This window comes from Ranitomeya variabilis, chromosome 7 (assembly GCF_051348905.1).
Source record: "Ranitomeya variabilis isolate aRanVar5 chromosome 7, aRanVar5.hap1, whole genome shotgun sequence".
Classification (NCBI taxonomy): Eukaryota; Metazoa; Chordata; class Amphibia; order Anura; family Dendrobatidae; genus Ranitomeya; species Ranitomeya variabilis.
The window spans coordinates 102,537,785-102,556,138 of record NC_135238.1 but is presented as its reverse complement, the minus strand read 5'-3'; the positions used below and the strand labels follow the sequence as shown (position 1 = coordinate 102,556,138).

At 42.2% G+C, this 18,354-nt stretch overlaps 1 protein-coding gene across 1 annotated transcript in view; it reads right to left on the bottom strand.

Annotated features, from left to right (window-relative positions):
* The window catches only part of PGAP1 (post-GPI attachment to proteins inositol deacylase 1), a 1,745,445-nt gene that overhangs the window by 596,946 nt on the left and 1,130,145 nt on the right, over nucleotides 1-18,354 (bottom strand). The window contains exon 18 of the mRNA XM_077275621.1: nucleotides 13,095-13,203. Within this exon, the coding sequence (XP_077131736.1) occupies nucleotides 13,095-13,203 (109 nt within the window). The remainder of the gene's footprint in view (nucleotides 1-13,094; nucleotides 13,204-18,354) is intronic.

The following is an 18,354-nucleotide window of genomic DNA, read 5'->3' as shown; positions in this document are numbered from 1 at the left end:
CTGGAAGAAGCAGCTACCGCCGACAGTGTGTTCTAGGCTGGAACACACAAAGGACCAGTGGGTGACACACTTTAAATTTATCATATCCGGCAGTCCAACCCCATTCCGGGATACTGCGGATGTGCATTTGGACATGGCGTTAAAAAATGTTCTAAGTGCAGAGCAACATTTAATTGAGGTCCATGATGCCCTACAGTGGGGTAAATAAGTATTTGATCCCTTGCTGATTTTCTAAGTTTGCCCACTGACAAAAAGATGAACAGTCTATAATTTAAGGGTAGGTTAATTTTAACTTTGAGATATAGAATATAAAAAATAACATCCAGAAAATCACATTGTATAAATGTTATAAATGTATTTGCATTTTGCAGTGAGAAATAAGTATTTGATCCATCTGGAAAAACAAGACTTAATACTTGTGGCAAAACCCTTATTGACAAGCACATCAATCAGATGTTTTTTGTAGTTGATGATGAGGTTCACACACATATCAGGAAGAATTTTGGTCCACTTCTCTTTGCAGATCATCTCTAAATCATTAAGATTTTGAGGCTGTCACTTGGCAACTTGGAGCTTCAACTTCCTCCATAAGTTTTCTATGGGATTCAGGTCTGGAGATTGGCTAGGCCATTCCATGACCTTAATGTGCTTCTTATTGAGCCACTCCTTTGTTGCCTTGGCTGTATATTTTGGGTTATTGTCTTGCTGGAAGATCCAGCCACGACCCATTTTTAATGTCCTGGCAGAGGGAAGGAGGTTGTCATTCAGAAGTTAACGGTACATGGCTCCATCTATTCTCCCATTGAGGCGGTGAAGTAGTCTTGTGCCCTTAGCAGAGAAACACCCGGAAATATAATGTTTCCACATCCATGCTTGACAGTGGGGATTGTGTTCTTTGGGTCATAGGCAGCATTCCTCTTCCTCCAAACATGGCGAGTTGAGTTAATGCCAAAGACCTCAATTTTTGTCTCATATGACCACAGCACCTTCTCCCGATCACTCACAAAATCATCCAGGTGTTAATTGGCAAGCTTCAGAAGGGCCTGCACATGTGCCTTTGTGAGCAGGGTGACCTTGCAGGCCCTGCAGGATTTTAAACCTTTAAGGTGTAATGTATTACCAATGGTTTTCTTGGTGACTGTGGTCCCAGCTGCCTTGAGATGATTAAGATGCCCCCGTGTAGTTTTAGGCTGATCTCTCATCTTCCTCATGATCAAGGATACACCACGATGTAAGACTTTGCGTGGTGCCCCAGATTGATGACGATTGACAGTCATTTTGTATTTCTTCCATTTTCTTACTATTGCACTAACTTACAATGTGAGTTTTTGGAGATTATTTTTGATTTTCAATCTATCTATGTTAAAATTAACCTACTCTTAAAATTATAGATCATTCAATTCTTTGTCAGTGGGAAAACTTACAAAATCAGCAAGGGATCATAAAATTAATTCCCCCACTGTATATATCAAAGCACAAGCCCCCAAAGAGGACATGTTTTTCTTCACTTGATGTTTTTTTTGCCTCTTACAGATGTGGGCGGGATTTGGTTAACATGGAAATATATATAAAAGCACAGGCGAGCATCATGCAGCATCAACCCATCTGACCTCCTGATGATCTGCATTTGGTGAAATGCGTAGAGGTTACTGAACCACCAACCATAAGAACCCCTTTCAAAGTTGTTATCGTGATGTGTTTTACAGTTAGGTCCATATGTATTTGGACAGAGACTACATTTTTCTAATTTTGGTTATAGACATTACCACAATGAATTTTAAACAAAACAATTCAGATGCAGTTGAAGTTCAGACTTTCAGCTTTCATTTGAGGGCATCCACATTAAAATTGGATGAAGGGTTTAGGAGTTTCATCTCCTTAGCATGTGCCACCCAGTTTTTAAAGGGACCAAAAGTAATTGGACAATTGACTCCAAGGCTATTTCACAGACAGGTGTGGGCAATCCCTTTGTTATGTCACTCTCAATTAAGCAGATAAAAAGCCTGGAGATGATTTGAGGTGTGGTGCTTGCTAACAGGCAGGATTTGATGTAGCAGGGGAAAGTTTAGTGAGGTACTTAGAAAAAGTATTATATTTTATTCATATTTTAATCTATTGGTGTTGATCAGTTCACTTGTCTCTGCATATCTCTCTACAACCTGTTTGTTTATATCCTACCTTTTGTTTAAGTACCCTGCTGTCACTGTCCCGTGCACTTGGAGAGCCTGCTAGATGCTTGACTCACCAGTACAGGGATATTCGGGACACTCAGGGTCAGTCATCGAGGAGCGGGGGTGCCATGACTTGTATATCTGTTTTGGGTGCCAACCTCCGCCTGCTGGCAGGCAGGTACAGAGTCTAGGGAACTTTATTGTAGAGTGGACTTAGTAAGCACGGTTACATGTGCACAATTTTTGTTGTTTGTCTTTCATCTTTGAACCCCTTAAGGACCAGGGGTATTTCCATTTTTGTGTTTCCATTTTTTGCTCCCCTTCTTCCCACGGCCATGACTTTTATATTTTTCCATCACTATGGCTATGTGAGGGCTTGTTTTTTTGCAGGACAAATTGCACTTTTGAATGGCACCATTGATTTTACCATATGATGTACTGGAAAACGGGAAAAATTCCTAATGCGGTGAAAAAGTGCAATTCCACAATTGTTTTTTTGAATTTTTTACAGTGTTCACTAAATGCTAAAACTGACATGCCATTACAATTCTACAGGTCATTACAAGTTCACAGGCACCAAACATGTCTATGTTCTTTTTTTATTTAAGTGGTGAAAAAAATGGTTACGATATGCAGGACCATCTTAACATCAGACTCATGTACAATTACCATCATCAGACTGTCATTTCTTGACATCAGGTTGCTGGTCCAGGAAGTCTGATCTATCCATACTGACGTCTTTCAGAAACAGACTTCGGTCAATGCACTTTTACACGCATTCTCATCTCATACCGAGTTTTTGAATTTGTACCTCAGATGAGTTGTTTGAGAAGTAATCTGTGGACTTTGGGGAGAGATTCCTGGCTCGAGGTTATAGCAAGAGAACTATAAAATGTGGTTCCCACGCCAAAAAGTCTAAGAGATGTGATTTACTTACTATCAAAAAACCCAATAAAGTTCAATTCAAAATATGATACATCTCTACTTTTAATCATCAGTAGGAAACTATGGAGACAATTATGAATAGGTATTGGTCCATTCTAAGAACAGAACCCACCTTTGCAAAATATCTTTCAGATTCACCCCTCTTGATGGCTAGGAGGGACAAAAATCTGAGGGACATTTTGGTGAGGAGCCATTATGTGGCAAAAAACACCTGACTTTTTCAATGATGGCAGACGTAAGTGGGGATTTTATCCATGCGGCGATTGCCTAGCATGCTGCAATCATGTACCGTATGTGAAATGTCATTCATCTCTGCAGATGGCCTTAGGGAATTTAAGATCACCAATTATATTTCATGTAGTATCACCTATGTAGTATACTTTGCTAGATGTACTAGTACATTGATTTACATTTGACAGGCCTCATGTGAACCCCGGTTACGTACCCGTGAGCACGTTAGAGATATTATGGCCGCAAGCGAGGTGGATGACTTTGCATCTCTAAAGACCATTCCTCGCCACCTTAGGCTGAACCATAAATGCAACCCAAAAGAACTTCAGGTATCTGGCTGTCATGCGGGTACTGGGTAGACTACAGCTGATTACCCGGGCCCCTGCAATATCCCTCAGACTAGGGAAAACCCTGTCTGTCCCTCTCCCAGAATTTACACTGATGGTGTGCTTGTCTGGGCCGCCAGGCCTTACCCTGACTCCTGTTTCAGTCCTATGCTGAAACCTCCACCCGCCACCCAGTGATTAGACCACACACTAACCCCTACAGAAAGCATAGACAGGGAAAACTAAAAACGCACCACGCCGCAGACACACAGGAAAACACTATAATGTGCACAGGGCAAAACAAATACAAATATAGGAAGGATAAATATGACAAAGGATAATACACCACCAGATACGATATTTCTTCTCCTAGACCACCACTCCAGACCGAGTTCACCAAGCACAAGACACAAACTATAATTGGCGCTTCCCAAAGTCCAGAATGGCTATTTAAAGGCCATGGGTGTGACCCAGCCTCCAACCCGATTACCAGCTAGATTAACCCCGGACAACCTGGATAAAGTCTAGCCGGCGCCACTGAGCGTATAGTGGACAAATGTGGAATTACCGCTGTCTGTTGGACGCCCTAGTTTGAATAGCGTCCGACATGACAGTGCCCCGCCTTCTACGAGGGACCCCAGGGCCCTCACGACTTATAGGACCCGGCTTGTCCGGATGGCGGCGGTGAAACATACTGACCAGCTGGTCCGCATGTATGTCCGAAGCTGGTACCCAAGACCTCTCCACCGGCCCATAACCACGCCAGTGTACCAGGTACTGTAATGTGCGGCGCACTATACGAGAGTCAACCACCTTGGAGACTTCAAACTCCAAATTGCCATCCACCAAGACTGGAGGTGGCATCGGCGCCGGAACCCACCACCTTCTTTAAAAGAGATCTGTGAAACACGCTGTGTATCTCATATACCGTAGGAAGCTCCAATCGGTAGGCTACCGGGTTAATGATGGCGGTGACCCTAAATGGACCAATAAACCTTGGACCCAATTTCAGGGATGGTACTGAGTTTTATGTTTGTTGTGGACAACCACACCCAGTCGCCCACACTCAGGTCCAGACCTGGCACACGTCTACTGTCAGCCGCTCGTTTGTACCTTGCACCCACACTCAGCAAGCACTGTTTCACTCTCCTCCAAACGGATGACAGTTGTGCTCCTAGCTGGTCCTCCTCCGGAACGCCAGCAGAGCCACCCTGACGCAGAGTACAAAATTGAGGATGGTACCCGTAAACACAAAAGAACTGGGACTCCCCAGACGACTCCTGGTGGTGATTATTAATGGCAAACTCAGCCAAAGGAAGGAACGTCGACCACTCCTCCTGGTTGTCAGAAACACAGCAGCGTAAGTACTGCTCCAAATTCTGGTTCATACGCTCGGTCTGACCATTTGACTGAGGATGAAACGCCGAAGAATGCGACAACTTGATCCCCAGCCATGAGCAAAATGCTTTCCAAAACTTTGCCACAAACTGAGTACCCCTATCCGACACTATGTCAGACAGGACCCCGTGAAGTCTGACCATCTCCTGCACAAAAACCTGAGCCCGGATCTTTGCGTTAGGCAACGAAGGCAAGGACACAAAGTGTGACATCTTTGAGAACCGATCAACAACCACCAAGATGACTGTGTTCTCAGCTGAGGAGGGTAGGTCTGTAATAAAATCCATGGAGATCTCTGTCCATGGCCTACTGGGTACCCCTCCCCTAGCGGATGTAATGTGCCAGCAGGACGGGAGCGAGGCGTCTTAGCCCTAGCACACGTGGTACATGCTGATACGTACGGGACCACGTTCTGTCGGATTTTGGGCCACCAAAACTGACGCGACACCAACTCCAAGGTACCCCTAACCCCTGGATGGCCAGCCAGAACAGCATCATGATGCTCACCCAACACCTTTAGGTGAAGATGGAGTGGTACAAATGATTTGTTAATGGGAAGCTCTGGTGGTACTTCCTCCTGAGCCTCGGCAATCTCAGCCTCAACCTCTGTCGTGAGAGCCGAGACCAGTACACCCTTTTGGAGGATGGGTACCGGATCTTCCCGAGGTTCTCCCCCTGGAAAACGCCTGGATAAAGCATCTGCCTTAGTGTTCTTAGACCCCGGTCGGTACGTAACAAAAAAGTTGAATCGCATGAAAAACAATGCCCAGCGAGCCTGCCTGGGGGACAGAAGCTTGGCTGACTCTAAATAAAGCAAATTTTTATGGTCGGTGATAACTGTAACCTGGTGGACCGACCCCTCCAAGAAGTGTCGCCATTAGTGTTGAGCGATACCGTCCGATACGTGAAAGTATCGGTATCGGAAAGTATCGGCCGATACCGGCAAAGTATCGGATCCAATCTGATACCGATACCCGATACCAATACAAGTCAATGGGACTCAAGTATCGGACGGTATCCCTGATGGTTCCCAGGGTCTGAAGGAGAGGAAACTCTCCTTCAGGCCCTGGGATCCATATTAATGTGTAAAAGAAAGAATTAAAATAAAAAAATATTGCTATACTCACCTCTCCGACGCAGCCTGGACCTCAGCGAGGGAACCGGCAGCGTTGTTTGCTTAAAATTTGCGTGTTTACTTCCTTATATGTCAGGATCATCATATATGAGCCCAAGAGCAGAAAAAAAAACTCCACTGAGTTAAATGCAGCTGAATCAGATGGTAATGAAAATGCCCATGCTTGGGGGTCTCCGTTCAGTAATGGCAATACCAGGCCTACACGCTGAGCCTCATTACCTGAGGAAACCTCTCAGGTAAAGGAATCTTTGGCTCTTCAACTCTACCTGCAGTTTCAGCTTGCACATTAGATACTACAAGACCCTGTTGCTGAACTGCCCCCTTCAACTCAGTGACCTGCAAGGACAGCGCCTCCAACTGGCGGGTTATGGAAGTCATTGGATCCATGGCATCCAAAATAAATTTTTGGCCGATTATAATGTCATGCGGGTACTGGGTAGACTACAGCTGATTACCCGGGCCCCTGCGATATCCCTCAGACTAGGGAAAACTCTGTCTGTTCCTCTCCCAGGATTTACACTAATGGCGTGCTTGTCTGGGCCGCCAGGCCTGACCCTGACTCCTGTTTCAGTCCTATGCTGAAACCTCCACCCGCCACCCAGTGATTAGACCACACACCAACCCCTACAGAAAGCACAGACAGGGAAAACTAAAAACGCACCACGCTGCAGACACACAGGAAAACAATATAATGTGCACAGGGCAAAACAAATACAAATATAGGAAATAAAAATATGACAAAGGATAATACACCACCAGATACAATATTTCTTCTCCTAGACCACCACTCCAGACTGAGTTCACCAGGCACAAGACACAAGCTATAATTGGTGACTCCCAAAGTCCAGAATTACTATTTAAAGGCCACGGGTGTGACCCAGCCTCCAACCCGATTACCAGCTAGATTAACCCCGGACAACCTGGATAAAGTCTAGCCGGCGCCACTGAGCGTATAGTGGACAAATGTGGAATTACCGCTGTCTGTCGGACGCCCTAGTGTGAATAGCGTCCGACATGACATTGACATTGATAGAGTGCTGTGTGGCAATAGGGGTGGAGATATGAAACGTACTTTAGCGCAGCTTGAATGTGGGTGGATGACAACTTTGGGCACTATGGCACCAGCGGGTTTGAATGAACAATTGAGCTTTGTTCCTTTCTTATAATATACTAGCTGTACTACCCGGCTTCGCCCGGGGTAATAACTGCTGTTAGCAAAATAGAATGTGTTAACAAAAATTTATTCTGCACAAAAAAAACCACAGAACAAATAGATAGAAATGTAATTATTAAAAGGCAAAAACTAAGCTAATAGAAGCATTTTACAACATATATTTCAACATCAGAGATTTTCCACACAGATTTAACTAAATTGGCCAAGTAATGTGAAGTAATCTTCTACTACTTATTCAAGAGCCTTTTGATAAACAACATTCTTAGTTTTTCCTTCAGGTGCAAAGACAAACAGATTTTTGGCTGTTCCAACTCTTGAACAGGCCACACAAAGTTGACCATGAGAAAAGCATGGAGATTGTAAATCTAAGCTAGCTGAAGAGCCCGGCGTTGCCTGGGCATAGTAAATATCTGTGGTTAGTTATAGCACCTCACTTCTCTTATTTTCCCATCACACCTCTCATTTTCCCCATCACATCTTTCATTTTCCCCCTCACACCTCTCATTTTCCCCCTCACACCTCTCATTTTCCCCCGCACTCCTCTCATTCCCCCCTAACACTTGTCATTTCGACCTCACATCTGTCAATTCCGATCACTCCACTATTTTCCCTCACTCCTCTCATTTTGCACTCACACCTTTCCATTTTCACCTCACACCTCTCATTTTCACCTCAGTATATACATGTTTGTCATCTCCCTTATATATAGTATACACCTGTATGTCATCTCCTGTATATATATATATATATATATATATATATATATATATATATATATATATATATATATATATATATATATATATATATATATAGTATATACCTGCTGTGTGTCATCTCACCTATATATAGTATATATTTGTGTGTCATCTCCTCCTATACATAGCATATACCTGTATGTCATATCCTCCTGTATATACTATATACCTGTAGGTAATCTGCTCCTGTACATAGTATATACCTGTGTGTCATCTCCTTCTGTATATAGTATATACCTGTATGTCATCTCCTGCTGTATGTAGTATGTACCTGTATGTCATCTCCTCCTGCATATAGTATATACCTGTGTGTCATCTCCCCTGTAAATAGTATATACCTGTGTGTCATCTCTTCCTGTATATAGTATATATCTGTATGTCATCTCCTCCTGTATTAGACCTCGTTCACACGTTATTTGGTCAGTATTTTTACCTCAGTATTTGTAAGCTAAATTGGCAGCCTGATAAATCCCCAGCCAACAGTAAGCCCACCCCCTGGCAGTATATATTAGCTCACACATACACATAATAGACTGGTCATGTGACTGACAGCTGCCGGATTCCTATATAGTACATTTGTTGCTCTTGTAGTTTGTCAGCTTATTAATCAGATTTTTATTTTTGAAGGATAATACCAGACTTGTGTTTGTTTTAGGGCGAGTTTCGTGTGTCAAGTTGTGTGTGTTGAGTTGCATGTGGCGACATGCATGTAGTGACTTTTGTGAGATGAGTTTTTTGTGGCGACATGCGTGTAGCAACTTTTTGTGTGTCGAGTTGCATGTGACAGGTTAGTGTAGCAAGTTGTGTGCAGCAAGTTTTGCGAATGGCGAGTTTTGAGCGTGGCGAGTTTTATGTGTGGTGCCTTTTGAGTATGTGCAAGTTTTGTGTGAGGCAACTTTTGCATGTGTTGCAACTTTTGTGCATGTGGCAATTTTTCCGCGTGTGCAAGTTTTGCGTGTGGCGAGTTTTCCATGAGGTGAGTTTTGCACGTGTGGCGAGTTTTGCATGTGGAGAGTTTTGCGCGTGGCGAGTTTTGAGCGGCGACTTTTGTGTTTCAACTTTTATGTGGCGAGGTTGGTGTATGTGTGGTGAAATGTGCGCTGAGGGTGGTATATGCGTTCGAGCACGTGGTAGTGTGTGGCACATTTTGTGTGTGTGTTCATATCCCCGTGGTGGTGTGCCCCACCTTAGCAACTGTACAGTATATACTCTTTGGCGCCATCGCTCTCATTCTTTAAGTCCCCCATGTTCACATCTGGCAGCTGTTAATTTGCCTCCAACACTTTTCCTTTCACTTTTTCCCCATTATGTAGATAGGGGCAAAATTGTTTGGTGAATTGGAAAGCGCAGGGTTAAAATTTCACCTCACAATATAGCCTATGACGCTCTCGGGGTCCAGACGTGTGACTGTGCAAAATTTTGTGGCTGTAGCTGCGACGGTTCAGATGCCAATCCCGGACATACATACACACATTCACACAGTATATAGTAGCTATGTAGTATATAGCACAGCGACATTGTATATAGCACAGCGATATAGTATATAACACAGCCCAGGTAGTATATAACACAGCCCACGTAGTATATAACACAGCCAATGTGGTAGATAGCACAGCCACGTAGTATATAGCACAGCGATGTAGTATATAACACAGTCCACCCAGTATATAACACAACCACATAGTATATAGCACAGCCCACACAGTATACAGCACAGCCACGTAGTATATAGCAGCCACGTATTATATAGCAGCCACATAGTATTATATAACACAGCCCACGTAGTATATAACACAGCCCACATAGTATATAACACAGCCCACATAGTATATAACACAGCCCACATAGTATATAACACAGCCCACATAGTATATAACACAGCCCACATAGTACATAACACAGCCCACACAGTATATAACACAGCCAACATAGTATATAACGCAGCCCACATAGTATATAACACAGCCCACATAGTATATAACACAGCCCAAGTAGTATATAGCACAACCCATGTAGTATATAACATAGCCCACATACAGCAGTGTGGGCACCATATCCCTGTGAAAACAAATTAAAATAAAAAATCATTTTTATCAGGGATAGGAAACAAAGGGTGGTTATTAATGGAGCACACTCGGACTGGGTCACGGTTAGCAGTGGGGTACCACAGGGGTCAGTATTGGGCCCTCTTCTTTTTAACATATTTATTAATAACCTTGTAGGGGGCATTCAGAGTAGAATTTCAATATTTGCAGATGACACTAAACTCTGCAGGGTAATCAATACAGGGGAGGACAATTTTATATTACAGGATGATTTATGTAAACTAGAAGCTTGGGCTGATAAATGGCAAATGAGCTTTAATGGGGATAAATGTAAGGTCATGCACTTGGTAGAAGTAATAAGATGTATAACTATGTGCTTAATTCTAAAACTCTGGGCAAAACCGTCAATGAAAAAGACCTGGGTGTATGGGTGGATGACAAACTCATATTCAGTGGCCAGTGTCAGGCAGCTGCTACAAAGGCAAATAAAATAATGGGATGTATTAAAAGAGGCATAGATGCTCATGAGGAGAACATAATTTTACCTCTATACAAGTCACTAGTTCGACCACACTTAGAATACTGTGCACAGTTCTGGTCTCCGGTGTATAAGAAAGACATAGCTGAACTGGAGCGGGTGCAGAGAAGAGCGACCAAGGTTATTAGAGGACTGGGGGGTCTGCAATACCAAGATAGGTTATTACACTTGGGGCTATTTAGTTTGGAAAAACGAAGACTAAGGGGTGATCTTATTTTAATGTATAAATATATGAGGGGACAGTACAAAGACCTTTCTGGTGATCTTTTTAATCATAGACCTGAGACAGGGACAAGGGGGCATCCTCTACGTCTGGAGGAAAGAAGGTTTAAGCATAATAACAGACGCGGATTCTTTACTGTAAGAGCAGTGAGACTATGGAACTCTCTGCCGTATGATGTTGTAATGAGTGATTCATTAATTAAATTTAAGAGGGGACTGGATACCTTTCTGGAAAAGTATAATGTTACAGGGTATATACACTAGATTCCTTGATAAGGCGTTGATCCAGGGAACTAGTCTGATTGCCGTATGTGGAGTCGGGAAGGAATTGTTTTCCCCATGGTGGAGTTACTCTTTGCCACATGGGGTTTTTTTGCCTTCCCCTGGATCAACATGTTAGGGCATGTTAGGCTATGGGTTGAACTAGATGGACTTACAGTCTTCCTTCAACCTTAATAACTATGTAATTAAAAAAATTATATACTCACCTTCCGTCATCCACCGAAGCTGTTCCACTCCTTGCGATGTGGCCGGCACCTTCCGTTCCCAGAGATGCATTGCAAAATTACCCAGATGACTTAGTGGTCTCGTGAGTCCGCTAAGTCATCTGGGTAATTTAGCAATTCATCTCTGGGAACTGCCGAGAGCATCGGGAGGAGCGGGAAAGCTGCAGAGGCGACGGAAGGTCAGAATAGCATGATTTTTTATTTTTTAAAATTATTTTTAACATTATATCTTTTAACTATTGATGCTGCATAGCCAGCATTAATAGTAAAAAGTTGGTCCGGGATGGGGGGGACACACTGGCACTGACTGGAGGGGAGTAGGGAGGGGGAACTGACAGGAGGAGAGAAGGGAGGGGCCAATTTGCGGCCGGACTAAGCCTGTCGCTGATTACCTGCTTCAAATCCTGATCAAATCCTGATGCAATCCTGAGGCCATGTGCACACGTTCAGTATTTTTTGCGTGTTTTTCGCTATAAAAACGTGATAAAAACGCGAAAAAAACGTGAAAAAAACGCTAACATATGCCTCCTATTATTTACAGTGTATTCCACATTTCTTGTGCAAATGTTGAATTTTTTCCGCGAAAAAATCGCATCGCGGAGGAAAAAAAAAGCAACATGTTCATTAAAAATGCGGAATTGCGGGGATTCCGCACACCTAGGAGTGCATTGATCTGCTTACTTCCCGCACGGGGCTGTGCACACCATGCGGGAAGTAAGCAGATTATGTGCGGTTGGTACCCAGGGTGGAGGAGAGGAGACTCTCCTCCACGGACTGGGCACCATATAAATGGTAGAAAAAAAAAAAGAATTAAAATAAAAAAGTGATATACTCACCCTCTGATGGCCCCCGAAGTGTTCCCGCCTCTCAGCGCTGCATGTTCTCTCTTCCGTTCCTATAGGTGCTCTGTGTGAAGGACCTGCGATGACGTTGTAGTCTTGTGATTGGTCGCGAGACCGCTCATGTGACCGCTCACGTGACCGTGACGTCACCGAAGGTCCTGCACACACCATCTATAGGAACAGACGCCGCTGAGGAGATCAGCTGTCTGCAGGTGAGCATAACCATTTTTAAAATTTTTTTAATTATTTTTAAACATTCTATCTTTTACTATAGATGCTGCATAGTCAGCATCTATAGTAAAAAGTTGGTCACACTTGTCAAACAGTATGTTTGACAAGTGTGACCAACCTGTCAGTTTTCCAAGCGATGTTACAGATCGCTTGGAAAACTTTAGCATTCTGCAAGCTAATTTCGCTTGCAAAATGCTAAAAAAACGGGAAAAAAACGCAAAAAAAATGCGGATTTCTTGCAGAAAATTTCCGGTTTTCTTCAGGAAATTTCTGCAAGAAATCCTGAAGTGTGCACATACCCTCAACGTGGAAATATACCCTTAGATAGTGCCACAGTTTCTCTCTCTCTCCTAGGACACTCCAAATAATAATAATGATAATAATAATAAAATAACCACACAGAGAAATGACCCTATTTTACACAGTCAAAACATTTATCGAGGGGTGTAGCTAGTATTCAGACGAGACAGAAATGTTTTCCCTGAAATAGTAAGTAAAGTTTTTTTTTATAACTTAAACTTGCAATTCAATAATGAGATACCTAAAACTGTCCAGTATGTTTTGCTTCTTACCTTATAATGGCAGTCTTTAGAAGTGTACATAGTTAATTTTACCATCCTACTGTCATTCTGGGGTCGTGGAACATGCAACTTGGCAGATAGCTGCAGAGGGAATTCATCACTTAAATAGAAAAAAAATATATAAACAGCTTTATAAAAATGAAATTCTAACATTTTTAAAGTGGCATTATTAAAGGGAATCTGTCAGGAGGATTGTGTTGAGTAACCTACAGACAGTGTGAGGTCTGCGCCGATATACTAATTACAAAGATTCCTTTGTTGATGAAATCCATCTTGTGGTTGTTGATTAATCTTTATTTTCAGTTTTCAGTTAATGATATTCACGTGCTCCAGGGCGGGGCTAGGGGGGGGGTTCTTCATGTGGTGCTCGGATCAGCTATTCATACTGAAGACGGCTTACAGGTCACTGATCCCTCAGTGACCTGGGCCCTAGTTTACATAATGAATATAATATATACATATTGAAAAAAAAAACACAACCCCTTCTGCGGGCAGGCACCAAAATGTATACTGTGCTTACAATTATTAAGGTTGAGGTGATCCTAATATTTAAAAAAAAAAATGTATATAGAGCTGCTACTGTGCATGCAGAGCCATGTTCTTAGAGAAGAAAAAAAAATTCCTTCTCCAAGATGGCACCGCCAAGCCTGCACAGTAGCAGCTATCAGCAATAGCTGCCACTGTGCATGGATTGGCAACATAATCTTGGAGGAAGATTTTTTTTTTGTCTTTCTTCAGTATGTATATAAAACATTCATTATGTTAACTAGGAGGCAGGTCACTAAGGAATCAGTGACCTGTCTACAGTCTTCATTATGAATAGGTAAGCAGAGCACCACATGAAGACCCCACCCACAGCCCCACCCCAGAGCACAAGCATATCATTTACTCAAAACTTAAAATAAAGATTAAACAACAACTACAAGACTGATTTAATCAACCAATGTATCATTTTAATCAGCATAACGGCGCCAACCTGAAACTGTCCGTAGGTTACTGCGCACAATCCTGCTGACAGTTTCCCTTTAAATGGACTAGACAAGTACTAGATCAAGTAGTAGTAGTAGTGTCAAGTATGAAATGTATATAGAATTTACATGTAGAGAACTTTGGAACTATCTGAAAGCAACAAATTTATCAAACAAACTGGTATAATAACTTTTTTGTTTAATAATTTCTTAATTGGTTTCATAAATATTACTGCATTATTTTAAGGAACTTAATTATTCAACACATACACAATACATGCAAAAATGTAACTTTTCCTTTTAAAGGGAACCTGTCACTACAAAATCGAAGATGAGCTGCAGCTACCGACATCAGGGGCTTATCTACAGCATTCTGTAATGCTGTAGATAAGCCCCCAATGTATCCTGAAAGATGAGAAAAATAGGATATATTATACTCTCCCAGGGGCGCTCCCGCTGCGATCCGGGTCCGATGGGTGTCGCGGTCCAGTCCGGGGCCTCCTATATTCTTATGATGGCATCCTCTTCTTGTCTTCACGCCACATCTCCAGCGCAGGCGTACTTTGTCTGCCCTATTGAGGGCAGAGCAAAGTACTGCACTGCGCAGGGAAAGGTCAGAGAGGCCCGGCGCCTGCACCCTGCAGTACTTTGCTCTGCCCTCAAGAGGGCAGACAAAGTAAGCCTGTGCCGGAGCTGCGGCGTGAATACAAGAAGATGATGTCATCGTAAGACGTCATCAGACCCGGACCGCCCCTGGGTGAGTATAATATAACCTCTTTTTCTCATCTTTCAGGATACATTGGGGGCTTATCTACAGCATTACAGAATGCTGTAGATAAGCCCCTGATTCCGGTGGCCGCAGATCATCTTCAATTTTTGGGGAGCCAGGTTCCCTTTAACTGCATGTTTGTCTTTGACAACATTTTACAGAACATAAACAAAGTGATACATTTACCAAAATTGTGATGCTGCTAACCCGAACTGTAAAGTTTTTTGAAAGCTTGCATCAGTTCATGTTAAGAACATGCCTACAACTGTGAACATTTGGTGTTCTTTTTATTGTGAAGCAAACAACAAATGGGACCAAATAACGGTAAACGTTAGTGTGCATAAATATTCACCCCTTAAAGTCAGAAACTTGTAGAGCCTTTTACGGCAATTACATCTGCAAGTCACTTTGTACAAGTCTCTATAAGCTTTCCACATCATGCCACTGGAATTTATGCCTAATACTCAAGGCAAAACTGCTCCAGCTCCTTCATATTAGATGGTTTGCTCTGGTGAACAGCAATACAGCAATCTTCAAGCCTGACCTCAGAATCTTAACTGGATTAATGTCTGGGCTTTGACTTGGCCATTCCAAAATATTTACACGTTTCCCCTTAACCCCTTAATGACTGAGGCAATTTTTACAATTCTGACCACTGTCACTTTATGAGGTTATAACTGTGGAACGCTTTAACCGATCCCGCTGATTCTGCTGAAATTGGTTTTTTTTTTTTTTGTGACATATTGTACTTCATGTTGGTGGCAACATTTCTTCGATATTACTTGCGATTATTTATGAAAAAAATGGAAATATGGCAAAAAATGTTGAAATTTTCAAGCTTTGTATTTTTATGCCCTTAAATCAGAGAACTATGTCACACAAAATAGTTAATAAATAACATTTCCCACATGTCTACTTTACATCAGCACAATTTTGGAAACATTTTATTTTTTTTTTGTTAGCAAGGTATAAGGGTTAAAAGTTGTCCAGCAATTTCTCATTTGTCTTACAAAATTTACAAAACCATTTTTTTTAGGGACCATCTCACATATAAAGTCACTTTGAGGGGTGTACATGACAGAAAATACCTAAACTTGACACCATTCTAAAAACTACACCACTCAAGGTGATCAAAACCACATTCAAAAAGTTTATTAACCCTTTACGTGCTTCACAGGAACTGAAACAATGTGGAAGGGAAAAATGAACATTTGACTTTTTTTGCAAACATTTTATTTCAGAACCAATTTTTTTTTATTTTCACAAGTGTAAAAAGAGAAAATGAACAACCAATTGTGTTGTGCAATTTCTCCTGAATATGCCGATAACCCATATGTGGGGGTAAACTACTGTTTGGGCGCACGTTAGGGCTTGGAAGAGAACGAGCACCGTTTGACTTTTTCAATGCAGAGTTGGCTGGAATTGAGATCAGATGCCATGTCGCTTTTGGAGAGCCCCTCATGTGCCTAAACAGTGGAAACCCCCCACAAGTGACACCATTTTGGAAACTTAGACCCCTTAAGGAACTTATCTAGTTGTGTGGTGAGCACTTTGAATCCCCAAGTGCTTTACAGAAGTTTATAACGTAGAGCCGTGAAAATAAAAAAATCTCATTTTTTTTACACAAAAATGATCTTTTCGCCCACAAATTCTTATTTTCACAAGGGTAACAGGAGAAATTAGACCACAAAAGTTGTTGTGCAATTTCTCCTGAGTACGTCAATACCCCATATGTGGGGGTAAACCACTGTTTGGGCGCACAGCAGAGCTTGGGAGAAGGAGTTCCGTTTGACCTTTTCAATGCAGAATTGGCTGGAATTGAGATCGGACGCCATGTCACATTTGGAGAGCCCCCGATGTGCTTAAACAGTGGAAACCTCCACAAGTGACACCATTTTGGAAACCAGACCCCCCAAAGAGCTTATCTAGATGTGTGGTGAGCACTATGAACCCCCAACTGCTTCACATAAGTTTTTAAAGTAGAGCCATGAAAACAAAAAAAAAAAACATTTTTTCCACAAAAATGATTTTTCACCCCCAAATTTTTACTTTCACAAGGGTAACAGGAGAAATTGTGTGGGTGGCCCTTTCAATGCAGATTTGCGGTGGAACCATGGTCTTTTCATTTGATAATGGATTTGCTGGTGCTCTGGGGGATCATCAGAGATTGGGATTTTTTTTAAATTTATGTATTTATTTTTTTAAGACCCAACCCTGACTTGTACTTCTAAACAACTTTGTCCCTAAAGCCTCTTTCACTCTTCAGTCTTCTGGCGTCAGTCAAAATCCGCCGTCACCACGGATCCGTCAAAAATAGTGAAAAACAGAAACAACGGATCCGGCTTCCATTCTAGCCAACGACAGACGACACTGGATCCGTTGCTGTCCTACTTTTCTTAGCAGACAAAAAACATTCCTAGGACCATCCTCTCCAGACGACGGATAACCAAATGCCGTGGGATCCGGCACACGATGGACGAAATGTAAGGCCATCCATCGTAATATGTCGCTAATACAAGTCTATGAGAAAAAGACGGGTCCAGTGGGCAAATTTGCTGGATCTGGGTTTTTTTCACAAAACAGCAGATTTTGACTGAAACAAAAAGACTGAAGTGTGTAAAAGGCCTAACTTGTTTAGAGATCTCCTTGGTGTTGGTTGATTAGTGGTGCCTCTCTTGCTTAATGGTGTTGCAGCCTCTGTGGCCTTTCAAAAAAGGTGTGTAAATACATTAAATGCCCAACGATGACAAAAGTATTATCAGAGTGATACCTTAATTGGCTAATCAGAAAGTAATATATGTTTGCAAGGTTTCAGAGAACAATGGCTCCTTCTTCAGGCAGGATTACAAGTGAATTAATAAGAAAAAGACATTTAAGGCCAGGGTCACAATTGGGAGTTAACTGTGAGTAACTTGCACCAAGTCCTGGCACTGCCACCAGCACTCGGGACCGGAGCGTGCGGCTGCATAGAAATACATACAGCCACACACTTAGGTCCCGAGTGCTGGCGGCAGCCCTGGAACTTGATGTGCGAGTTTCTCACAGTGAACTGGCAAGTGTGACCCTGGCCTAAGAGATATCACAGCAGGACATTTGTTTCATGAAGTGGGAGGGGTGACACCTCCTAAAGAAAAGCCAAATAAATAAAATTAGATCTAATGGAGGAGGCAGTGGGAATGTTCTTCTTAGTTATCTAGAGTCTATCTAGTGGAGGTGTGAATTGTATCTATGTAGTGAGTCATAAATCCAGGTGTTAAATTGTGTAATATTGTCAAAGAATTGAACATCTTTATCAGTTTGAACTCCAATTTTTTCTCTCTGTCGTCCTTAAAATGACCTTTTAAAATGATTTCCCATCTCCAGTTCATTCCTGATTGTGTCCAACAACCAAACAACGTATATAAAGCAAGATTATAATCTTTATTTTAATATAGTGCTAACATATTCCACAGCGCTTTACAGTTTGCACACATTAACTTTGATATCCCTGATGTGGCTCACAATCTAAATTCCC